The following is a 26,008-nucleotide window of genomic DNA, read 5'->3' on the forward strand; positions in this document are numbered from 1 at the left end:
AACTTCACCAAGTTTCTGACTTGGCAAAATGCCGATGCTTGGCAGTAATTCTTACATCTCATGCCAAGCGATGGTTCAGGTCGCTCCCGACGAGATCGATCAGCTCGTGGAATCAGATGAGCTCGACATTCTTGAGACAGTTCCAAGCGAACAAGAAGTTCTCAATGCCTTTGAGCTACCTCAACAACATAAGGCAAGAGTAGCTCACACTCCCGAAGAGTCCGTTCAGACTCTCATCATCGTGGGAGTTCGTCCACAGACAGATATGTGGAAAGAGCTGTAATCAGAGGACGATGTTTCTCTCACCTGCTTTTACAGCCTTATGGAGAAATACCTCCGTATTGAGAATTCTGTGACAGCGCTTAACCACCACGACCTTGGTCCTTCGGGCAATGCACCTGGTCAGGGGGAAAATAGGAGGACTGATCGCAAATGGGCTAATGACGATCAGCGAAAAGGAAAGAAACCACGGTTTGAGTCCAAGAAGTCTTATGCTCTAGTTCCTTATCGCGATCGTGACATGAATCAATATACCTCTTTGAATGCATCTGTCTCGGCTATCCTTGACAAGTCAGAAAAGGCCAGTCTGCTCAGAGAATCTGAGCCCATGAAAAATCCTCCTTCAGCTAGAAACAATAAAAAGTACTTTTGTTATCATCGGGACAATGGGCATCACACCGATGAGTGCCAAGCTCTCAAGCAAGCAATCGAAGACCTTATCAAACAGGGGCATTTCAAAGAGTATGTTGATGACTCTACTCCCGTAAGGAAAAAAAATCTAGAGGAATCGGGTAAGAAGCGTCATGATCGCAAGGGTATCTGCAACGCGGCGATAATCTTTAGAGGACCACACCTCGGAGGAAACTCGCAAGGTGCCCAAGAAAGATATGCTCGCGCAGCCCATCACGATACTATTCATGTGATGAACATGACGCAACGACCATCAAAGGTTCGCAGGGAGGAGGAAATCACTTTCTCAGAAAAAGACGCAGTCTGATTGCATCATCCCCATGACAATGCTCTCATCATCATGGCCCAAATAAGGCACTACGACGTCTATAGAATGTAAGTGGATAACGGAAGCGCTGTAAACATCCTGTTCCAGCGAGCTTTCGAAAGAATGAAATTGGATGAGGTCGACCTGAAGCCCACCTCTATCCCTCTATATGGTTTTACAGGGGATCACCTAATCCCCAAGGGAACGATCTCGCTTCTAGTCACGCTGGGTGACTCCGACAAGATGACTAGGGTCACTGAATTCTTGGTAGTGAACTAGCCCTCCGCTTTCAATGGCATCCTAAGGCGATCTCTACTAAGAAACTTCAAGGCAGTCACTTCGATCTACCATCTCAAGATGAAGTTCCCTACCCCGACGGCGATAGGGGAAGTAAGCGGATCTCAGCCCGCGTCTGGCGACTGCTATGTAAGGGCAGTGCAGATGACGTGTAAAGGGAAAGACATCCCGCGTGGCATTCCCGAACAGGCAATGGTGATCAATCAAATCGAACCACAGCCTGGCCTAGCCGAGGATAATATGGATCCTTGTATCCAAGAATGCCCTTCCAATGGGCCAGTTGAGGATCTATTGGAAGTGTCAGTCGACCAGAACGAGCCGAGCCGAGCCGAGCCGAGCCGAGTGTTGAGGATTGGAAGCAATCTCAACCCCCAACTCGCTACTGACCTGACCAGCTTCCTCAAAGAAAATATTAATGTGTTCCCATGGACGCATGTTGATATGGTCGGGATAAACCCGGACATCATTTGCCATGCCTTGAACATCGATAGTAAAGCCAGGCCGATATGCCAGAAAAGAAAAGCGATGGATCCAGAGCGATATGATGCCTTGAAAATTGAGGTAGATAATCTCCTTCGGAATGGGTCCATCCGGGAAGCACTCTACCGGAGCTGGGTTGCCAACTTGATTCTAGTAAAGAAGCCCAACGGCAAGTGACGGACCTGTGTTGACTTCACTGACCTCAATAAAGCTTACCCAAAAGACAATTTTCCCTTACCAAGGATCGATCAGCTCGTTGATGCCACCTCCAGGCACGAGCTGCTAAGTTTTATGGACGCATACTTTGGATATAATCAAATTCCAATGTATGCGTCGGACAAAGAGCATACCTCTTTTGTTATAGATCGGGAGCTGTATTGCTATAGGGTTATGCCCTTCGGCCTGAAAAATGCTGAAGCGACTTACCAGTGGTTGGTTAACCGAATGTTTTCTAAGCAGATCGGGAAATCGATGGAAGTCTATGTTGATGACATACTAGTCAAGTCGCATGTCGCTTCAGATCACATAGCGCATCTCGCTGAGATGTTCGACATCCTCCGGAAGTACAGAATGAAGCTCAATCCTTTCAAATGCTCATTTGGAGTATCCTCAAGGAAATTTCTGGGGTACATGGTTAACCAGAGGGGAATAAAGATCAACCCCAAGAAAATCCAAGCTCTCTTTGACATGAAAAGCCCAACCAATTGAAAATAGGTTTAGAGTCTCAACGGGCGAAGAGTGACACTCAGTCGCTTCATATCGAGGGCAACAGATCGCTACTTGCCATTCTTCAATATACTCAAGGCCAAAAAGAAGTTTAAGTGGACTCCTGAGTGCGAACAGGCATTTTAGAACATTAAAGGGTACCTTGGAAAACCACCTCTTCTATCCAAGCCTCTCCCGCAAGAAATTCTGCTCCTGTATCTATCCGTCTCTCAATACACGGTCAATGCAACTTTAGTTCGAGAAGAGAGCAAGGATCAATGGCCAATTTATTACGTGATCAAGCGTCTGCTGGATACCGAGATGCGGTATCCAGAAATGGAGCGATTGGCTTTTGCCTTGCTGATCGCTTCCAGAAAGTTGCGACCTTACTTCCACGCCCACACAATCCATGTAATGACTAGTTACCCGCTCAAGCAAGTCCCCCAAAAGCCAGAGACATTGGGTAAAGTACTCAAGTGGGTCATGGAACTAAGTCAGTTCGATCTGCAGTATAGACCGAAAGCAACCATCAGAGGGCAGACTGTTGCCAATTTCATCTCAGAATTCTCATATCATTCGATAAAGGAATCCGAGCAACAGGCTATCAAAGTCACCCAGGAAACTCTTCAGAACCTGTTGACCTGGAGCCTGTACGTCGATGGATCATCGAACAAGAAAAGGGCCGGAGCAGACCTTCTTCTCCCAAATTCCGAAGGAACTCGCACTCGTGGCATTCTCCATTTTGGGTTCAAAGCGACCAACAATGAGGCACAGTATGAAGCACTACTCGCTGGATTGTGGTTGGCAAGAGAAATAGGATCAACCTCGATCAGCATCTACAGCAACTCCATGCTGGTTGTCAACCAGATTTTGGGGGAATATTAGGCCAAGGAAGAAAAAATGATCAGCTATTTGAAGAAAGCTAAGGCCGCACTCTAGCCGTTTAAGCACTTCACGATCACGCAGATTTCTAAGGATAGTAATTCTGTCGCGGATACCTTGGCAAAGATAGCCTTATCGCTAGACTTGGACGTGCCAGAGAGCATTCCTGTTCGATTCATAGAAGCCCCTAGTATCAGTACGCCTGAACAGGCCGTGAATGTAATTAAATCAGTCTCCTAGATAACCCCTATCATTCAGTATCTCCGAGATGGGATCTTGCCCAACGACAAGGTTGAGGCAAGAACCCTACGAACAAGAGCTGCTCGTTACACACTTATAGGAGATCAGTTGTACAAGCGAGAGTTTAGCACCCCTCTTCTCCGATGTGTAACCGATGAAGAAACAGACTATATCATGAGGGACATACATGAAGGAATCTATGGTAATCACACGGCCGCGCGATCCCTCGCCAACAAGGTTGTTCGTCAAGGGTATTACTGGCCCTTGATTCAAGAAGACACTTACAATTTTGTTAAAACGTGTGACAAGTGTCAGCGGTTCGCAAACATACCGCGAGCTCCTTCCTACCAGCTGGTAACCATGTCTAGCCCTTGGGCATTCTCCATGTGGGGAATCGATCTCATCGGACCCATTCCAGTTGGTAAAGGAAGAGTTAAGTATGCGATAGTCGCTGTAGACTACTTCACCAAATGGGTCAAAGCAGAGCCATTGGCCACAATCACCACCAAAAAGCTCAAGGACTTCGTCTTAAAAAATATTGTGTGTCGCTATGGGATTCCTCATACCCTTATCTCTGATAACGATAAGCAGTTCGATAATGAGGAGTTCAAGCAGTTTTGCGACGAGCTGGGTATCCATAAGAAATTTGCCTCAGTCGCAAGACTGCAAGCAAATGGTCAAGTTGAAGCTGTTAACAAAATCATCAAGCACACTTTGAAGGCCAAACTTGGTGCAGTCAAGGGAAATTGGGCCAACGACCTTCTTGAAGTTCTGTGGGCATACAGGACAAATCCGAGAACCTCTACCTTAGAAACCCCTTTTTCGCTAGCATATGGTTGCGAAGCAATGATCCTTGTGGAGGTAGGAACTGGTTCATTTCAGAGGGACATGTTCAATGAGACAGACAACGAGGCACTTATGTGCGCAAGTCTGGATCTAGTTGAAGAACATTGCAGCAAGGCTCAGCTAAGAATAGAAGCCTATCGGCAATGCGCGAAAAGGTTCTTCGACTCTAAGGTCAGAAGAAGAGACTTCCAGGCCGGGGACCTTGTTTTGAAGGAAGTCTTTCTCGATACTAGAGAACCAAGTGCGGGAGTTTTGGGACCGAACTGGGAGGGCCCATACCGCATCACCAAAGTGATAAGACCAGGGACTTATCATCTTAAAAGGCTGAATGGTTCCAAAGTACCGCGAGTTTGGAATGCTAAACATCTCCGACTATATTATCAGTAATTCCGAACTCAGTTTCTCCTTGTAAAGATTTTACTTTTCTTAGTCCTTGTAAATAAGACTAATTCCTTTGTAACCACTTTTTTCATATGTATTATTCTGTTTGCATAGACTTTTACCAATGTTATTGTTATTGTAGACAGTTAGAATGCGATCTCATGTGTAACAGAGTACAAAAATTGTAAGTATTCATAAGAAAGCCATGTCTTTATTTATAAAATAAAAAAGTACAAAAAGTAAAAGCAATCATTGGCCTTCATCCCCAATTCGCGGAGGCACGACCTCATCGTACCTAGGCTGATCGTCTATCACCTGACCGGTCGCGGGCTCCTCTGCGACATACTTCGGATGCTCTTCCAGGTTGGCTCCTCTGGGACATACTTCGGATGCTCTTCCAGGTTAGGTCCTCAAGCGGCCTCCGCTACATCCTCATCGTCAATCCGCGCCATGGAATTAAGGATGTCCCGGTATTCCTTCGGGAGGCCGGTCAGATCCATTTTGGGATTCTTCAGCCGTAAGGCATAAATGGACTTAATTGCCCATTCAGTAGCCTTCTTCTCGATCTCCAACTCTTGTCGCTGCATGTCTTCGGTCAGTGAAGTAACTCGGCCCTGGCTAATTTGGAGTTCGGCCTTAAGTGCCCACCTTTGCTTTTCGGTGGCCTCTCATAGCTCTGCCCTTTCCCGCTCTGCTCGTAAGGCCTGTTGAGAGATCGTTTGTAGCTCTTGCTCTTTCTCGCCAACCTCTCTGGTGAGTCTGGCCACCGTCCTCTAGAGCTCCTTTACCTCCTCTCCGTGCTTCTCTAGCTCGGACTTCTGAAAGTCCACCGTGCGAAGAGCAGCATTCCTTTCATTCAGGTACTGGTTCGTTGAAACGGTGGATAAGTCTTTCTCTGCTTCAGCGGCATCTAAGTCTCGTTTAAGCCACGCGTTCTCTTCTCTCAATGCGACCATCCCCTCGGCAGCTCCCAGCTGGACCTTTCGCAGGGACAAGTGCATGGAGAGCAGAGCCTGTGAATGAAAAAAGTAACAAGTTAGTTTCCTTGCTACTGAAAAGAATAAATGTAAAGTCCTCGTCGAGGACAGCTCGTTCTACCTGGCTCAGCTGCTGAAGGGATACGGACATCAGGTCCACAAGGTTGGAAGTCACGAACTTCTCAAAAGCCTCCAAGAGCCCGCACTCCAACAAGGTAAAAACCATCGACTGCAGATGATTCGAAGTTGCCCCATCGAGTCTAACACAGGTGTGTTCGTCCCCACACCTGCAACAGGAATTGTATCGCCCGTTGGTTCCTTGCTCGGTCTTCTCCCAAGGTCCGCGACCTTGCTCTGCCTTGTTTGCGGTTCCCTCAGAGCGATAGAGATGCTAGTCGCACACCTGGAAAGTCCTCCTAAGCGGAACGCTTGGTAAGGCTACGACCTCTTGGGCTGAATGCTCAGGCCCTCCGGTTTGGACTTCGACTCTTCGGTCCGAAGTTGCTTTCACTTCTTGGATTTTTGGGCCATGGTCTTGTGCTTCAGGCGAACAGTTGAAGGCTGGGGAACCCTAACAGGTCGTACCAGAGCACCTGCCAGTGTCCCTTCGACGGGGGGACTGTTAAGAGCTGCTCTAACCGGTCCGGTGACGCTTACTCAGAGAAAGGTGAACTGCCTTGGTCATGGCGATCTGGGCACCTTGGGAGGCATGATTGCTGCATGCAAACATCGTTAGCAAAACAGTTTGCTGCGTGAAAAATCAAAAAGCAGGCTAAGGTTAAGAAGCTTACTCGATGGGGTCTCTAAGGTCGCTTCGGGGTTGAAGAAACCATACTTCCTCAAATTTGCGATTGTCAAGAGCAGCCTTGCATCGCGACTCTCTCCTGACAGAAAATCAAAGGTAGTGATTCTGTCTGGATCCTCGAGGAGTGATAACCTGGTCGTTTTGTTAACTACGAAGAAACAAAGAGCTCATTAGTGAAGACCAAAAGGGAAATTCACGACCTCAAAAGAAAGGAGAACCTACTCGGCTCCAGAAAGTGGCAAATGCCATCGTATGAAAGAAAAAGAACTTCGTCTCGTATGCCCCTACATTGTTGGGGTAATTATTTATTCCCGCTTCTATCGTAAAGCGCTTGGAGAGGTAGAATGAGTCATTGTCCTTACTCTTCTTAAGGATGTACGAGCAACTGAGCTCCAGCGCGGTTAGCTCGCCTAATCCATTTTTGTCGTAGGCACATAGCCACTACTATCATATATGCGTTCGACATTAGCTGTAGTGGTGCGATCCTGAAATGATCAAGGACCGACCTGACAAACAAGTGGAAAGGGATCAACCCTCCACTCTTGAAAATGTTCTCGGAGATCGCAGCCATCCCTTGTGGTGGACTCCGAGCTGTGTGTATTCTATCTTGGAAGACCTCCATGCTGAGAGCGTATTGGTCTACCACCTTCTGAATATCCTCGGTAGTAATCATCGACATGATCTCTTGAGGGGGACCCGCAGGAGCATCCTACACAAGCGAGTTGGTCCCCTCCTCAGCTCTGGTCATTGGGGAGTTCATTCTATTGTGGTCTGAAAAAAGTGACATGCAGGGAATCATTCAGTCCTCATACACTGTTTCGTACGATGACGTAGAGAAGAAAGTAAAAAGCTTCCTCCCTTAAACCCTAGAAAAACACTAACATAATACTTTTAGAGCCACCATCAAATGGCTAAAACCCAAGGAGAATATTTCATCTCCAATCATCTAACAGCAGACTATCATCGCATGGCAACTATCGAAAACAAGAAATAAAAATAAGTGGCAGAGAAACCCTCCTTACCTCTTGGAATGAGAAGATGAATCCTCATGCTTCAAATATCAAGCGCGCACCAATCTAAAAGACAAAGAACCAAGGCTCACAAAAATTTTTGCTCTCTCTGAGAAAGTGAGTATTGTGGCATTATCTGAAGTGAGCTTGGGGTTTTATAGTGAAGGAAGTGGCGCCTTGGTTTCCTGAAGTCAAACAAAGTTTGGGCGGAAAACGCATCTGACCGTTGATCGCAACCACGTGCCACAAATCAACAAAGAAGAGTGACCGTCACGCTTCGAGAAACCAAATCGTTGTTCTCTTTCGTTGAAACACTCAAGCGACGACACGTTTCCCTCCTATACATTAAGTGCGCCCCCATCCACATTTAATGCCTTGATAGGGAATGTCGTTTCAGCATGGCTCGCATTTAATACGTATGGCTGACACTTATTGCGCACAGGACACGTCTGTCAGAACAAAAGATATTTCATTAAATGTATCAGCTACAAAAGTACAATGGATAACATCTGAAGAGGTCGTTATATAGAACACTCTTCGTCTTATGTCAGTCGCAAAGCGACGTGACTCTTCGATCTTGTCTTATGTCAGTCGCAAAGCGACGTGACTCTTTGATCTTGTCTTATGTCGTTTGCAAAGCGACACGATTCCTCGTCTTCAGCAAAAAATTTCGCTAAGTACAATGAGGTCGCGGACCTCGGTCGAAAACCAGTCATTGTTATGGCACTTAACATGGTCTAAGAATAGGTCTCTGACCCTAAGAGTAAGCCATTTTAGGTCGCCTACATGGAAATGTTTCTTCGACCTCTTTGCCGCCAGGTCGGATCGACCAGTATCTCTCCAAATGTATCAAATCAAGGCATACTATGTAGTTTCCAAGGTTCGATTCTCAAACCTTAAAAAGTAGGGAACTTCTGTTATGCTTGGAAAAGTAGGGATGACGCAAAGCCCTATCAGCGTAAGCGGTCAGAGCTTAGGTAAGTCCTGCAGCCATTCAGTCGCAGCCACGTCACACGCTGACGCAAACGGCATGCTTCTGCCAGTGTAGTGGGTGTGCGCCAGGCTGGTGAAAGGCTGGAGGCGATCCACGTGTCCAATCCCTGCAAGAGTCGAGTAAATCACTCGAGCAGGTGAACAACGGGACGTAATGAAGGATTTGCACTGCAATCTGACCCACTCCCTGATTTAGTAATCATTACCTCAACTCATCTTATTATAAATAGAGGGATCATCTCCCATTTGTGGGATTAGCTAATTTCTCTCTGGAATAGCATATATATGTCCTCTCTCTCTCTCTTGCAATCTCTTGCAAGTCAGCTCGCTGAACGCGACCTGATCTCATATATTAATACAATACTAATAGATGTAGGATTTGCTTTCTTAAGCATCCGAACCACTTTAAACATTGTTTTTCATATTTTATTCAGTTCAATACCCCCATACATGTGTATCATCTGAGTCAACTTAGTATTTCTCACGTGCGTTTAATTAGTGTCAAAATCACGCATCAACACATTTTAATATGACCCTGATTACAAATGCATCACATTGGTCCTGGATAGGGTTTGAACCGACTTTAATATAATGACTTTGGTTGCTATAAACCATCACTTAACTAACTAATGCCATGTGGATGTAGAGGGGCCACGATGCCTCAACTGTAGGTTTATAATTACACGCACAATCCAATTCAGTATTTTTCTTTCTTTTCGTTTCTCAGAATCATTTCATCAACTACATGGCGAGCTTGAGAAGAGCAGCGATCAACGCCCACAGAATCCTCAGTTTCTCCGCTCTACACAACCGTAAGGCGATTTTATCTTCTTCTCCATCTCGCTTCGAGACTCTTCTTAGGTAACCCATTATTTTTTTAAAATACCTTTTCCCTCTGTTTTTCTTAAAGATAATTTACTTGATGCTTTCTGTTTTTGATGTTTAGGCCTCAATATAGATGGATTTTTCCTTATTCTTCTGATAGCTCTCAAATTTTGGATGTTGATTTCTCCAACGAAGAGAGCAAAAGGCGTTTGTTTAACAGGTTTTTTTTAGTGACTTGGTTCCTGTTTTTGTTCAATTTAATGTCATTCGAGATCATACAAGTAATAATGTATTTTTTGTTTCTGGGTTTTGTGATAGACTTTTATATAGGAGCAAACAGAGAGGGTTTCTGGAGCTGGATTTGGTTCTGGGTAAATGGGTGGAAGAACATATTCATACCATGGATGAAAATGGAGTTAAAGCTCTTGTTGATGTCCTTGATTTGGTAAAGTTTCTCTCTGTTTTTACACAGATTATATATCTTCCATTGTTAATCCCTTCGAGATGGGTTATTCAAAAATAAATAAATGAATGTGTTAAGACATATTATGTCAATTAGTTTACAACATGCAAGGCAATTGTATGTTGGCTTTGGTTTCATGATCAAACATTATTGTTGCTTGTCATTGTCATTATGTATTTATTTAAGGTAATTGATGTATGTTGTAAAAACATAGACAAACATAAACCGTTTTATTTCATTTTGCTTCCTCAATCTCGTTATGCTAACTTGGGGAAACCTTAAAGCAGAAGACAACAATTGAAGCTAATCTAACTCTCAAACAAGCCAGAATACGGTGTTATCTATGTTTTGCCTTGACTAGTTGGTCTACTCTACCCAAATTGAATGCTTAAAAGAGTTTCTGTTATAATCCTATTTTGATTTTGTTTCTTCCAATCAAATACCTTGCTTGGATAAATTGATTTGGTGATTCTTTTATAAAAGGAATCAGTTCAAGTTGAAGATGTTGCAATACCACGAAGCATTTTATTTGTGGGCTTTCTTGAGTATGTTGTTTTTTTCCTGCAGGAAAACCCAGATCTGTGGAAGTGGCTGACTGGGCAGGAGCAACCGCCTGATGCAGTGAAAATAAATCCTGTGAGATATAATCTAAAATATTTATGAATTGGTCTTTTGTTGTTCTTTTTTTCCTTATTTTTTTTCATGAATTTATATTCTCATATGGTTACTTGTTGCCATAGGTTTTTTCTGCTGTGCACAACAAGGTAATGGACAACCTCAACAGCCATTCTTCCCCTGAGACACGAGCAACTCCTGGGAAAACATGGGTAAGAGGATGGGATGATTTCAAGAAAGGCCGTGATGGTCCTGTATCAGGGAACCAGTAACTTTCTATATCACTCTTGGACTAGATGGTCCTAGGCACTGTGTGTTTTTTGACACATGAAGAACAATATATGTATTTCTACTAATAATTAATAGTTTACAATGTTTAGTTGTAAAAATGTGAACAAGGACTGTCAGTAGTGAAGCCAAGAGAAATGCGAGATTTGATGGAACCATGTAATAAAACTTTTTATTAAGCATAGTGAGAAAAATATGGGGCAAAATCTTGCTTCAGTTTTGGTCTTTAGCTCTTAAGCTCTTCAGCTTTGCGTTCTTCCTCTCTAAAAAATTTCAGGAGAGTTCAGATCCAAGAAGGATACAGACTCTTTTGAATGGAGAGTTGTGCTAATATTTCATCACAGGTTGATTACTGTTTATATGGAAATTAAGATGAGAACTTGATAAGGCATTATATCAAGTAGAAGAGAGTGCCCATTAAATTGGATACTTATTGTGACTTGAATTTATGATTATCCTCACATTAATTTCTGTGATGGGTTAATTTTCACTGTTTTTTTCAGAATGACATTTTGGAAGTTGTAGCACAATGGGTAAATGAGAAGCGTCAATAATGTGGTATGGGAAAAGTAAGCTAAGAATATGTGGGCAAAGGTATAAATAGCTAAAAGTTTGTGGAATCAATGAGGGATTTTCTATTCTGATGTCCTTGAGGATAAAGTGAATTTATGAACCACTTGGCAAACAGCTAACCATGAAAACCAACCCCAAAGATGGAATCCTCATCTTTACTCTCGTGGCTTCATCTCGTCGTTTCGTCCTTCATTACTTCGTAAGCTGCCTAATTGAAGAACAAAACAACAGCAACAACTATGAAACCCTTCTTAGTCTGTCTTTTCACCATTCTATTCTTTTTCAACGTCCACGTCACTTCAATTTCTTCAAAATCAACAGACCCAACTCCAGCTCCATGGCCTCTTCAATTCCACGCAGTTCTCTTCATGAACAACAGTGGAAACCTCCAGAAACTGGACCTGTGGTACGACTGGCCCAACGGCCGCAACTTCAACATAATCCAGAACCAGCTAGGCAAGCTTAAATACGATCTTGAATGGGATAATGGTACGTCCTACATATACACTTTGGACTTGAGCCAAGAGTGCAGGGTGTTGCATTTCTCTGTAGGCATTCTTCGCCCAAACTGGATGGATGGAGCCACGTATCTTGGTCAGCAATATGTAGATGGGTTTCTCTGTAATGTGTGGACTAAAGTTGATTTCATTTGGTACTATGAAGATGTTGTTACAAAGAGACCTGTTCACTGGGTATTCTACACTGGTAAAAATTCTGTAAATGTTTCCATTTACTGCGAACATTTTGATTCTGATATAATTGAAGAGTAATAATGTTGTTAATTGCAGGATATACAGCCCATGTGATGACGTTTGAGGTAGGAGCAGTGCTTGAAGATCCCAAGTGGCAGGCTCCTGTTTATTGTTTTAAGGAAGAAGCGTTAGAGGAGGAGGAGGAGGAGGAGGAGAAGATGCCTGTTCTTGAATCTGTGGTTACTGTTTCATCCGTGGGGAAATTGATTAGAAGGGTTTTCAATAATCCTACCAAATTGTGATTTTCTGTATCTTCTCTGTTTTGCTTTAGGCTTTTTATAATAAATCTTCTGAAGATTAGCGGTTCATGCCGATTGATAAATGATTACTTTGGTTGCGTTTATTATGTAACATAATATATATATATATTTTAATCTCGATATGAAACAAAAATGAGTTAGGTTTTTTTTGTTAATAATGGTTTAACAATAGTTGAACTTTAATTTGTGTCTTGATTTGCAATTGATTAACATGTCATAAAATAAAGTGAAATCTTTAATTTACTATTACCTTAGCTTTACCTTTTCTAATTCTCACTCAAGCTAAAACAGTATCTTACAAAAATGAATGAATTTTGAGGGCATTGCTTATGTAACAATCTGACCTCAATGGGGTTTAACTAGAATTAATTGTTAATTATTATAACAAAAAAATTGAAGTCAATACATTAATGAAGTCTTTAATAATAATAAATATTTAAAAAAAATATATATTCGTCGAACCAAATGGCTATCTCACTTTCCAAAAGGAAAGGCGACAAATAAATTTTGGAATTTGTAATTGTAAGCAACACCACAACATGAAATGGGATGAGTGAGACGGGGCACCCGCACATCTAATAAATATAAATAAATATAACCAAACCAAATGAAAGAAGCGTAAAAGGATCACAATAATAGTATACGTGTCAAAAATTGACATTCACATAATATTAATTTCAATTACGAAATACCACACATCAGTGCCTGCCACTACCAGACGCCCCCAAACCAAAACGAACAAACTCCAATCAATCAAACAACAACCTGTCCAAACCATTTCAAAAAAGTAAGCAACCTCTCAGTTAAATTGAATGCTGTGCTGAAAATAATTTTTAAGTTTATAATCATAATTAGTTATGGGAACGGGTTCGGAGTCGGAGTCCGACGCCAACGCCAACGGATGGGGCAGAGCTCGAGGACTGGTAGTCAAAACAGTGGTGCTCATAGGCGGCGCTTTTCTCCTCAAACGTCTCACCAAATCTAAAACTCGATGGGACCATGCCCGTATTGTTGCCGACGCCCTTACTGGCGAAAAGGTACTTCTTATTATTCTACTATTTTTTTTTTTATTTTTTTTTTTAATTTAATTGTTAATGTTTTTTTGAGATAGTTTTCGAGGGAACAGGCGTCTAGAGATCCTGATAATTACTTCAATATCAGGTATTTTTTTTTTTAATTTGTAGTAATTTCTTATCTTTAATATTCTTAGGATATGGAATTGTCACACTTTACATTGTAAGCTTCTTAGGTCATATATGGGTGATTAGTTGTTTCAACTTTCAAATATGTTTGAAGTTTTGAATATATGTATGCTGATTTTGATTTGCAGAATGGTGACGTGCCCGGCAGCCGAGATGGTTGATGGTTCGAAGGTCTTATATTTTGAGCAAGTTAGTTTTAACTCAATGATCTAGTGTCTTTTATTACTTTTATTTTAAGATGATAATATGTTCGAATTGTGATGAGGTTTCTGTGTCTTTGTTGTTAGGCATTTTGGAGGACTCCTCAAAAGCCCTTTCGACAGGTTTTTATGTGCCTTAATTTATTTCTGGTGTTGTTACTTTTAATTTTCTTTTTAAAAGAATTCTGACAGTTGTATACTTGCAGAGATTTTATATGGTCAAGCCTTGCCCAAAAGAATTGAAATGTGATGTTGAGGTGGGCTTCTAGTCTGATTTACTGTTGTGTTGCATTGTGTTACAGAATGAATTTCTTTCTCATCTTTGACTGCCTTAAAATTTTCTTTTCCATTTGTGAGGCACTCTTGATTGCCGTTCTTGGTGCCACTGTTATTGTTGCAACTACTGTTCTCATCATTCTGAGCAGTTGTTGTGACATAAAGTTTTATGTATATTTATGTTGATCAAACCATATATTATTAGATAGAAAAAAGAGAGCAGCGGATGAGTATAAGGTGATGTGTTGTAGGTTAGTTGTAATGATATTAGATTTGGTATGGAGAAGTTTTGAATGAGATGTCATTGTCTTTGGAAAATCGTGTTTTCTATGGCTGCAGAGAACTATGCTTTTTGCATTTGTTATCCAATGCAATAATAGTTGTTTATTAGTTACATTGGAGCCTGACATTCAAATATTGGATATTTTCTTCTAAATGGACAGGTAAATTCATCTGCCATTAGAGAAGTTGAGGAGTATAAAAACTTCTGTGATCGCTCAAAGGATCAGCGCCCACTGCCTGAAGAAGTTATTGGTGTAAGCATTTTATCACATTACCATTTTAATATCTGTTTATTAAGCAATTGGATTATATGTTGCATTGGACTTGGAGAACATTTTCAATCATGAATTCATCAAAATATTGGACTTGTGTATCGCTATTAGTAATTCAAATCCGCAGAAGTTATAGTTAAAGTTACAGTTCTAATTCTGAAGGCCTTTATGATAAGTTGATTAGCAAACTGTGGCCAGAAATTTATGTTCTTAGATGTCCAATGAAATAAGAATTTATCAAAATATCTGGCTTTCCAACTACTCTTTTCGTATCTCTTGGTTTCTTGTTGATTATAGCTGACAAACGGTTTGACATACCGTTTTTGAGGCATGAAGGTTTCAGAGTGTCCTTAAGTTTTTTTAAGGTATGAATATGACATATTTAGAAGCTTGATGGAGCCTTTGTTTTTTCTTTTTTCTTGGAACTTATTCTTATAGACAGACAGCACATTACTACATTAATTTTGCATGATTAGTTAAATAACATTTCTTCTATTCATTTGAAGATCAGTTACACCTCGCCTATTTCATTCTAATCAAAATAATTTGGTATATTATTTTAAAAAGAATCATCCAGTTGGATGGTTAGAACATAATTCTATGAGCTGATATTTGTGTACATATATTCTAATTTTACCAGAACTCAAAAAACTGCAATGGTCTGCTTTGAATACAAAGGCTATAAAAATTTTGGTGGCCTTTCAAACATCATTACATATTATCTTGAGAGATCAACTCTATGATTGCAACGAATATTGTCAAGAACTTGAGGCTAACCTGTCTCTGCTGCTCTTGGCAGAAAAATCAATCCCATGTTTATGGCTAAATATATCTGTACTTGCTTTATAAGTTTCCATGTGCACGTTTCTCATGTAGTCTGTTGTCTTATATCATGAACAGGACATTGGAGAACATTTGACAACTGTTTATCTCAGACGCTGTGACCGTGGAAAACGCTGCTTATATGAAGGTTCATCTCCACCAGGCGGATTCCCAAATTCTTGGGTAGGTGCTTTCCTTCTTACAATCAGTTAGCATATTGCTTTCCCCTCAGCTGTTTACTGGGTGTAGATATTGAAATGATTTGGTTTCTCTGTGGCCTTTCTTACCTTCTTGTGGTTGTTATTATGACAGAATGGGGCTACCCACTGTACTTCAGAACTTGCAGTGTTGAAGAATAATGAGATACATACCTGGGATAGAGGCTACGATGATGATGGAAATCAAGTTTGTTCTCCTGGTTTTGCTTTTTCTTTCACCAAAATTGCACTTAGTAGCATAGCGAAGGGCTAAGTAAGAGTGCTTTGTTTCATCTCTTGCAGGTGTGGGGAGTGAAAGAAGGTCCTTACGAGTTCAAACCGGCACCTAATTCTAGTTTCAATGACATGTTCTCTCCTCTAAATTTCCCTCCTCCGCTGTCCATGGAGAAGAAAATAGAGGGTTCATTTGTCTTGCAAGAATGATAACTGGTTACTTGTAACAATAGCAATGTAAATTTTAAACTTTTAATATCTGTCAAATATATTTCCTTGACCATTTTAGTCGTCTGCCTTTGATATATTTTGTTGCACCGGATAGTTAGCAGTGTAGCATCCAAAGCAATGATCATGTTTTGCTGGAGAAATTGAATATTAGGTTAGGCATCTTTAGATTTAACAGCGGCCATAGAGGATTCAGGGTTTGGATTGTGAAGGACTCCCAATGAATTGTATTATACAGATTTGGGGCCAATATGATTGTGTTTAAAATTGAGGCCGATATGATTGTATTTATAATTTATGTGAAGGGTGTGCATAGAGGTTATTAATAATTGCTATTTATTGGAGGAATAAAGTTTTATGTCAATTCTCCCATCAAGTCCAGTGTAACATAATAATATATGCCTTTCCCTTTCGTTAATACATCTTCAATTAACTATTGACTTCTTGCCTTTGATAATAGTGTTATTAGATCGAAATTGGTTAAATTCCGAACGTTTTAGATCAAGTGATATCTTATGGATTACATAATTATTTTGTTTATGGTGTGTACACTGTACAAGTAAAATGATTTTCAGAACACAAAATGTTGAGTAAGACTCTTCTTTAAACATCAACGAGAGTCTATATATTATGGTTTGAGTGCTTCATTTCTAATGATGAAGAAATAGCAGTTTCAGCTCCTCGTAATGTAGGCAAAAAATTACATTGCAATATATATAGAAACCTTGTGTTGGACAGGAATAGAACTATATATATTGTTCACTCGATACGTCCAATTGACGATGCTTGCTACCATTAATCCTAGAAAGTACTGTTGAGGTAAAAGTATAAACCAGCAAGTGCCACAGCTCCAACTGCAATGGCTATAGGTAATGCCCGTCTGCACCAGTTTAACATATAATTTAAACTTGATGAATAATAAGCAAAATTGAAAAAGCCAATGTGGTTGAAAGACAGTGTCTTATAATTACCCAATTGCTTCATCTCTCTGGACTTGAGCTTTTCTTGCCTTACGAACATCTTGGGCATTCGCATTTCTGGTCACTGCAGGCGCATATGGCTTAAATCTCCTTTTAGGAGCTCCACAAACTGCATTGCACAAACGCAATTCACAATTAAAAGAACAAATAAAAATAACAACAAATTTTGTAAGTAGCCAGATAATGGAGGCAGAATAAATATTTTATGCTATCTGATACTTGTTACTCAACACAATAACAAGCTTGGTAGATGATGGTAAGGTTTCAGAGTTGCTTAGGGAGATAAATATTGGAAGTTCTAGAAAATTGCTAGTTTCCATTGTGAAAAAGGATGTTATATAACATGGAAGAATTTGAGTTATTTCACCATAGAGAAAATTTAGAATCCCAAGTTTATGAGTTAAAATAAAGTGAATACCAGGACAGAAGTAACTATCGGCTAATTTCTCAAAAGGAGTCCTGTCATTGTAGATATACCTGCATGTTCAAACATAAAATAATCACATCAAAATTCCAACACAGGATTGTTAAACAAAAAGGACAAAGAATAAGAAACATTACCCACAATCACGACATATGTAAGCCTGCTTAGAGGCGACACGCATGGAATATCTTGGAGCAGCAGAAGCAAGAAGCTGCACATAATGAGGAGACAGCAAGAGACGGAGAGATGGAGAAAAGAAAGATGATTTCAAAGCGAAACAATCGGTTGAGCGTCGGAGGCCAACATTGCCTGTAGGAGACAAAAGAGAAGGTGCATGTAGTGGTGAGGATCGCGTGGCACTTAGCCTTGTGGGTGCTTGGAGGGCCATTATCGAAGTTCTACTGTTCTAGTCTCTTCTTCTCAAAAACAAAGAAGAAGAAAGAGAAGAGATGAGAAGATAAGTGGTGAATAAACGAGTGTAATATTATTGGCTGTCTGATAATTACGTGGAAGCGTGGCTTTCATACTCCCCACACAAGCTCCCTACCACCTCTTTTTGGACCCTTTCTCATCTTGCTACTTACCACAATTCCTTGCTTTACTAAATCTTATAATTATATGTTTAATGAATATTACTGTATTTTTTCAACAGTAATAACAAAATTTGTAATACAGCAAAGATTTAAATTATTATCGCTAGGAAAGATAAATTATGTAATAACATGCTTGCATTTAACCATAAGAATCAAATTATAGGTCAGTTCTGATTTGACAATTTCTTCATCTAAGACGAGTACAAGGACACCGTAATCTAACACATTTTGGCTAAATGAAGATTTACATTTTTGATGGAATACACAGCATCTTGAACTTCATAAATCTGACGGGCAAAAATATTCCTTCCAGTATAGGAAATTACACCAGCTACCAAGGTTTCAGGTCACCAACCGGGCCGGCAGTCCAGTTTAATATCTTCTCACCTGGCTTCAAGTAAATACTCCTGTCATGCGGCAATTTTCTTGCAAGACCATTCAAAACTTGATGGAAAGCATCACCTGGTTGAGCCGGTTGTGGGAATAACATTGCCTGCTTCATTGAGGGATTGGCAAGCAATCTCTGTTTTCTCAATATAACTTCAGGGGGGATAGATGTGAGTATGGTGTCCAAGTTGGGAACATCCTTCTCATCTACAAACACCCCAATTTCCTCCCACGGGATTGCATCCGCAAATGGTAGAACAATGTCATCTGCTATAATAACAGGGATGCAACCAAATATCACTGCTTCAACCAATCTAGGGCTCCATGGAGCCCAGCCGAGTGGACACAAACAAAAGACAGCTCGCTGCATGTCCTCATAGTATGTAGTTGGGTGTTCAGTTGAAATGTCGAACAGCGGATTGTCCTTGAAGTTCTCCCACACTGCTGCTCGCGCACCTCTGTGAAATAGTTGAAATTTGTTTAGTAAGGACATGAATCTAAGTTGCATATGATTGGTGATCATAGACTAACCATGAAGCTTAAACTATTCCTTTCTGATTAAAATGGCGTTTGAAGTAAACTTCCTCACCATTCTGGTTTTCAGAAAGTTTACATAGCTTCAGAGAAAAATGGATCCTGGATTTGCGAAGGTGCATGTTTCTAATATCACATGATGTAACGTGTAACATCTCAATAATATCTCTCATCGAAATATTTAAGTTTCTAATTTATCACAAGTCCATTTCTGTTCAACCTCATAAAATTAATGGAATTCAGCCTTTGCTAGGTTAGTGAACTGAGTAACCTTAAGAAACCAAAGACTAATTTACATGCAAATATAGAGATATACCTTGCATAGTAACCACCTTCTGGGTCATTTCCAACATCATAAAACAACCCACGGAAATAAACAAAGATGGATCTAGGAGTTTTTTCAGGAATCAGGTGCGTTTGCATTTTCTGGGGAGGAGCATATGGAGGAACTGTAATTGAACCCTCTTTCAAGCAAACATGATTCCTTTGTCCAAAAGTCTGAACCAAGGTAGCACGTTGGAGCAGGGTAAGAATCCCTCTTTCAATAGCCTTCGCTTCCTGCAAGAGCATATTTGAAAAAGAGATCAATAATAAGCCAAAGAAAGGATGAAATCACTTGCAAGAATACAGTACCTCAACATAATTAAAGCTTGAAACACAATTCAAAACTTAAGAAACCACAGAATCATGTCAATTGGTTGAAGAGAAAAGAAAAGAAAACTACTAACTTGATAATGAAAGCATGCTCCAAAGTCATGCGGAACCACAAAAAAGTGATCCGCCCCTTCTGTTCGATTCCAATAAGGCCAGTTCGAAGAGATAAGCTGTATCGCACTTCTCATCATACGAGGTGACTTAAAAGGCAATGGGAGGCCATTTGGTGTCAGGTCACAAGTAGTGTATACAGGGGTATAAAACCAATCAGCTTCCTCTGGATTAAGGGTTCGAACAGGGCTAGATAAAAGAAAACGATGCATAAAGATCTCAGCTGCAAACATATGAGTGAGGCATCTTGAGTCCTTCTGTAGAATTTTTTTGTTGTATTTGCTCGGAAGCTCATAAACAAAAACTTTCAACCTTCCCACCGGATCATCTTCCAAGACATCACCAGCACTTCCTACATTCACAAGACCAAAGTACACTTAAATACAGTATAGATTTCAACAGCAAAAGTCACAATCTGAGCAAAAGGCTGTAATCTTTAAAGCATCAGAAAACCATGTCAAAAAGGGAGATATGCCATAACAAGAAAGTTAGCTAAAAACTAACTCAATCAACGCCCCAAAAATAACTAAATATATACTACTCTGACAAATTAGTTAAATCACGGAGAGTTAAGGAGAAATAATGTAGTCTCAAACTGATATTTTTATTCATCTTTCATAATTCAACTCAGTTAAGTATGTTGAAACAAAATAAAAGGGCACCCAAGTCCCATCATTCATTAGCCTAGTCCGATATTTATCCAGGGCACTATGTATCTAGGTTGGCGTAAGACTATCTCACTCACTGATACAAAGCATACACCTCAGTCAAACTTCAACTAAGTCCAACCTGAGTCAAATAGTATAACATCCAGTTATTTGACTCTTTCATCAGTATCAGTCCTTTCCAACTTTAGGATGAATATATATTCTATGCTTTCTGCAACTTCTTAATGCACCAAGGCTTATCCTCATTTCAAGTCGTTAAAGATTTTTCCAAATCTGGTTGCATCACTTTAGTCAGTCAGAAACATATCCTTTGATTTATTTCCCTAATAAACCACCAATATTTCAGAAGAATACTAAACAAAAAGGCGAAGCAAATCTTCAAATGATTAGATCCTTTCAACAGAACCCTAAACTCAAAGGAATCAACCAACATCGCAATTAAAGTACTTCAATTCAATAGAAAAAACCACATAAAATCAAATCCAATACAAAAAATAAAAAAGAGTAAGCACTTAGTTAGATAAAAAATAACAAAACAAACTCTGACCTGAAATTCTCTCAGTGGGTTGTCTCCTGCCCAGCTCCACGGCACCAATCCTCAACACAAAGGCAGTACAAACAAGCCCAACCAAAACCCACCTCCAAATCTTCATTTTTATTTTTTTTTTTTTGAAATGTAATTTCTTCAAGCCACTGAATCTAACAAAAACTAAAGCACGAAAAAGAACCAAGGTTTCGAGGGTATGTTGGGATGTCAAAGGAACAAGTAGTTGAAAATATTTCTTAAAGTTAGGGATTTAGAGTCTGCATAGAAAAAAAAATAAATAAAAAATGATATTTGATAGAGAAGGTGAAACAAACTAGAATTTTTCTTTAAAAAAAAAAAAAAACAGTAAGGAGATTCTCCTAAAGTTTAATGAATAAATAGTGAGGTTTTAATTTCCCAGCTGTTTGATGAGAGGTCAATTTCAGACCCTAACCACATAACTTGGGCTGTTCAACCTTCAACCTGCTCTCATTTATTTTTTAATTTTTTAATTTTCTGATATTTTTATATTTATGGTATTGAGTGAGTATTGACATATTATAAGTGTTGTGCGTGAAGGATTTTTCTTATTAGGGGAGAGAATATTTAGATTAGCTCAATTTGGAAAAAAAAAATATTCAGATTGATTTAGATTCTAATTAAGATAGCTTTCTTATTACCCGAGAAGATATTTAAATTGACTCAATTTGGAAGAAAGATATTCAAATTGACTTAGATTCCAGCTAAGATAGTTAAAGGTCATGCATCTTCCTAATCTTACGTATTTGAATCTTATATGAACGGTTGCTATATAAACTCATCGCAACTTGTTTTCGTGGGCTGGGAAATTGTTCTAAGAAAATCTTCTTAAGAATTATATTGTTTTTTGTAAGCTCTAAAAAATCAATAAGATAACAGTAGACGTAAGTTTAAGTTTTAATCTGTCGAACCTCTTTAAAAATTGTCATGTGTTCTTATTTATGACTCTTTCTTTTTTATTCATTGTTGATTTTTATTAAATCATGCGACACATCCATTCCTATTCTAATAGGGTCAATTGAAATTCTATGATTGTTGCATATTTATGTATCAACAATAAGTTCACACTTGTCCAGTTAGTGGTTAGATTATGTCACGAATCATATTCAATAATATTTAGTAGTTTGATTTTAGGTTTTTTTGTATTACTAGTCTAACATTTTTATTTTGTTAAGAGAAAATCCATGTGACAAGATTCATATCATTATTTGATTATGCTATGGGCTATATATAAAAATTAAATCCCAAATCCAATAGTTTATCTCTAACAAATAAAAAATGGAAAGCAAAAAATATTAGTTTTTATCAAGTAAGGTTCACATGAGTTGGTTTAATAAAATATTAATGTTAATAGTAAAAGTATTTTGAAATTGGAAAGAAAATACCAACAGCTAAATTTATTACTTAATATGTTTGCCAGCAAAGAAGAGGGAAGGAAGATGATAAATTGCTTACCAAACCCATTATTACTTACTTTATAACACACTACATTAAATTGGGTTTGTTGCTAAACACATTGATTTATTGTTAAGGCATTGTCTTGACTGCGTTTAACTTTTTCCCATAAGAGTCAAAGAGCCAATTGATGAAAGAATATTCGAATTTAATGTTGTTTCCTTCAAATGCCACTCGAGTCGAGTCTTTGTTAAATTCGCTATGGGCCTCTGCTGGGTCTGTTCAAGCCCGAGGGAGTTGATTTTAAGGCCCATAAAAAATGGGCCCATGCTGGGCTCTTCAATGCGCTAATCAATTATCCCTAACAATCAATAGATATTGTTCACAGTACAAACTACACATACATCATTTTTATACAACATTATGTAGTAAAATATGATTGACTAATTTAAAGTTAAAATTAAACTTTCACCCAATCATATCTTGTCACATAATATTGTATGAGAATGATATATGTATACTATTATTCTTGTTCACAGTACAGAGTAATGTCGATGTCCCTGAAGTACGCAATCCGCATACAATAGTGACGTGTAAACTTATTTAATTTGTTTTCTTTTACAAAAATCATTGCACAATTGAGTAAGAGATCATGTAAATCTTTTAATTATACAAAATTCAAAATGATTCAATTATTGTAATATAATAAATCAATTTCTATTACGTAAATATATATATATTTTTTAAATTATAACAACACGTATCTTCAATTGTAATAAATAGCCTGAATTGGAGTCTTTATTAACTTGGCTATTCATCAGATGGTACTTTATTAAGGACTTAGCTTTAATTATCAAATAAACTCATTGTTATAAAATGTTATGCCTAACAAATTAGGATTGGCATGGACTCTCGTTAGTAAGAGCCAATCAAGATTTAAAAAAAGTTTTGTGTTGTCTAGACGCTGCCACTTTACGCAATGACAGGAGAGGTATGGTTTTTATCAGCACAGCAGATGAATGTTAGACTTGCGAGGGGCCAAGGGTTATTCACCTGTCTAAGCCCTATGCAATTTGAGGATATTTCTCGTGCAGATAACCAATGTGATGCAAAGAAGGACTTGCATGACACCTGCCAACTTGTAGACTCATAATCATTACCTTGAACTTTCCCACTATAAATAGAGGACACCTCTCTCATTTACGGGATTGTCTGATCTTACTTTAAAACAGCTTACACATATTCTCTCCATATTGTAACCCAGCTCGCGACACTCGACCTGACTGTACCTATCTATTAATACAATAGCAGTGGACGTAGGATTCACTTTTGAACATCCGAACTACTTTAAAAATCGCTTCTCATTTATTCTCTCATTTCATATTTTTCTATCACGTGTAATTTTTAAGTCTGTTTAGTACTTAACACGTGCGAGTCGTTGATGTTAAAATCAAGCATCAAACATAAAACTTTTAAAATCATAAAATTTTGAGTAAAAGATTTTAGAAAACGTGATGATTAGTAGAGATGGGCGTTTGCCCCGACACCGCGTGGATCCGTCCCAACTAGGCCTGAATGGGTCGGGGAATCCCCAAAAAAAAATGGGGATAGGGCCGGGGATGGTCCTTAGTAAGATCCCCGCATCCGGGGAAGGGGATAGTGCAATCCCCGGCCCACCCCAGCCCTATGGAGCCCCGCTCGCCCCGCTTTTTTGAGAATTTTATGTTTTTTTTTTTTTTTTATTTCCTTTACAAGATTGTATATAAAGTTAAAGTTTAAATCATGATTTTAAGAAATGTATCTAAATTTATGATATTTAATTTTATAATATTTTCTAATGTTTATATTAAATTTATAGAAAAATAATTTAAACGAGGGAGTCTAATAATTAAATATATATATTATTACTTTATGAATTTCACAAAATAATAATACATGGGACATGTCCCAAAAATAAATTTATGCAGCCTGAAGGATGTTTATATTATTACAATGCAGCCTGAAGGATGTATTATTACAATGCAGCCTGAAAGATGTTTATATTTTATTACTTTGAAATCCAAGCAGGTTCTAATTTTTGCCAAGAAATTGTTGTTATTCACCATATTCAATTATTCATATCAATTTTCAGCGAAATTTTTTTCAGGTATTTATTTTATGAATTTTAGAAGATGAGACTATTTCAGTGAAACATTACAATGCGGCAATGCGTCAGCAACATAAAACATCATAATGTAGAATTTAAATTCCTCTATTTAATACTATATAGAAAACATGTTACTAACTTAATAACAATTAATTTAGTTTATGGTAGTAGTTAGGTATTGTTTTTTAAATTTTACAAGAAATTATTAGATTTTATATTTTCTTATTTTAAATTATGCCTTTTTAATGAATTAAATACTAAAATTAAACAGTTAAATTATTAAATATAATATTTATCAACATGTTAGTTTTTTATAATTAAATATTATTGTTAGGACAAGTTTTGATTTATCCAGACCAAAACTCTCCACGGGAAGAAATTTTCCGCAAAATCCCATTCATCAGGCTGGGCCAGGATGGGATGAGAGAGATTTTATCCCCATAGATTAGGATGGTCATGGGAAAAATCCCCGTAACAGGGGCGGTCAGAGTAACAGGGATGCCATGCCCCCGGCCCGCGTCCATCCCTTTATTGTTTAGGTATATGTAGAGACCTATGATTTTTCTTTTTCTTTTTTGTAAATAAAAAATAAAAACTAATATATAACAGTTGGCTGATAAGATGAAAGCAAGTACACAACCAATTAATAGCGACAGCTGATAGGAGTAAATGCAGACCCGTTTTCATTAATTAATGAAAACGCAACGTCCGAAAAACTAGTGAGGCATGAGCTGTTTTTTTCCGTTTTAGTCATTTGCTAAAAATAATTTAACTGTAACATTACTCTTCCTACTATTGTTGATGACGTACGGCATTCAGTCTATCTAACAACCTTCTATGCTCAATAATTTATTCTGTCAGTATTTGTTTTTTAATTTTAAGTTAATTGTTAAATGTTTATTAGTGGGAAAATTTTAATAAATATATGTATTGAAGTCCTCATGTTGGTAAATAATTGTGTTTCAGTTAGTTTTTAATTATAGATTTAGACCTATTTTGTCAATAATAATGTTACAATTATGAAAGTAGCACATCAAATTTATGCATCGAATAACGTAATAAAATTCTGATCATCAATTAATTATAAATTAATATTAATCGATAATCAAGATTATATAACATTATTTGATACATGAATTCAATACGATACTTTAATCTATTAGTAACTATATTATTTTTCTTTTGTCAGTTGTGGGAATGTATAGGCAAGATTATAAGTGATGTTTATTTTATTAATTAAGTATTTATCAGATTAACCGGCTTCCTCATTGACTGTCTGCTACATTAATGGTTGGTGATCCAACTCTAATTAATTATCCTGCCCCCCAGGTGTCCATGCCTCACTGCCGCTTTTATAAAATTTCAAGATGATAAAAAATCAAGTGGTAATACATTCAAATTTTGAGATATTATAATTGATAAGTAAATTTAATTTATTTTTTATTTTCA

General features: G+C 38.5%; 5 protein-coding genes across 5 annotated transcripts; 3 read left to right on the forward strand and 2 right to left on the reverse strand.

Annotated features, from left to right (window-relative positions):
• The first annotated feature begins 9,268 nt into the window (after positions 1 to 9,268).
• On the forward strand, positions 9,269 to 11,021 carry LOC116135738 (succinate dehydrogenase assembly factor 2, mitochondrial). Its single transcript, XM_031421450.1, has 5 exons — positions 9,269 to 9,474; positions 9,560 to 9,658; positions 9,757 to 9,883; positions 10,469 to 10,537; positions 10,642 to 11,021. Exons 1-5 carry the CDS (start codon positions 9,359 to 9,361, stop codon positions 10,786 to 10,788), a joined length of 558 nt encoding a protein of 185 aa, XP_031277310.1. The 5' UTR covers positions 9,269 to 9,358; the 3' UTR covers positions 10,789 to 11,021.
• Positions 11,022 to 11,469: 448 nt separating this feature from the next.
• Positions 11,470 to 12,488, forward strand: LOC116135747 (uncharacterized protein At4g14100-like). The gene is made up of 2 exons (XM_031421459.1): positions 11,470 to 12,082; positions 12,166 to 12,488. The coding sequence occupies exons 1-2, from the start codon at positions 11,617 to 11,619 to the stop codon at positions 12,369 to 12,371; spliced, it is 672 nt and encodes a 223-aa protein (XP_031277319.1). The 5' UTR covers positions 11,470 to 11,616; the 3' UTR covers positions 12,372 to 12,488.
• Positions 12,489 to 13,089: 601 nt separating this feature from the next.
• Positions 13,090 to 16,164, forward strand: LOC116135716 (chromophore lyase CRL, chloroplastic). The gene is made up of 9 exons (XM_031421426.1): positions 13,090 to 13,426; positions 13,501 to 13,550; positions 13,720 to 13,780; positions 13,879 to 13,914; positions 13,998 to 14,048; positions 14,511 to 14,603; positions 15,522 to 15,626; positions 15,756 to 15,848; positions 15,944 to 16,164. The coding sequence occupies exons 1-9, from the start codon at positions 13,247 to 13,249 to the stop codon at positions 16,082 to 16,084; spliced, it is 810 nt and encodes a 269-aa protein (XP_031277286.1). The 5' UTR covers positions 13,090 to 13,246; the 3' UTR covers positions 16,085 to 16,164.
• Positions 16,165 to 16,677: 513 nt separating this feature from the next.
• Positions 16,678 to 17,901, reverse strand: LOC116135755. Its single transcript, XM_031421473.1, has 4 exons — positions 17,644 to 17,901; positions 17,501 to 17,559; positions 17,074 to 17,191; positions 16,678 to 16,982 (listed from the first exon to the last, which is right to left on the reverse strand). Exons 1-4 carry the CDS (start codon positions 17,892 to 17,894, stop codon positions 16,904 to 16,906), a joined length of 507 nt encoding a protein of 168 aa, XP_031277333.1. The 5' UTR covers positions 17,895 to 17,901; the 3' UTR covers positions 16,678 to 16,903.
• Positions 17,902 to 18,212: 311 nt separating this feature from the next.
• Positions 18,213 to 21,335, reverse strand: LOC116135749 (probable beta-1,4-xylosyltransferase IRX10L). The gene is made up of 4 exons (XM_031421462.1): positions 21,001 to 21,335; positions 19,749 to 20,137; positions 19,337 to 19,578; positions 18,213 to 18,944 (listed from the first exon to the last, which is right to left on the reverse strand). Exons 1-4 carry the CDS (start codon positions 21,104 to 21,106, stop codon positions 18,431 to 18,433), a joined length of 1,251 nt encoding a protein of 416 aa, XP_031277322.1. The 5' UTR covers positions 21,107 to 21,335; the 3' UTR covers positions 18,213 to 18,430.
• Positions 21,336 to 26,008: the final 4,673 nt, after the last annotated feature.

This window comes from Pistacia vera, unplaced genomic scaffold (assembly GCF_008641045.1).
Source record: "Pistacia vera cultivar Batoury unplaced genomic scaffold, PisVer_v2 Contig302, whole genome shotgun sequence".
In the NCBI taxonomy this organism is placed as follows: domain Eukaryota; kingdom Viridiplantae; phylum Streptophyta; class Magnoliopsida; order Sapindales; family Anacardiaceae; genus Pistacia; species Pistacia vera.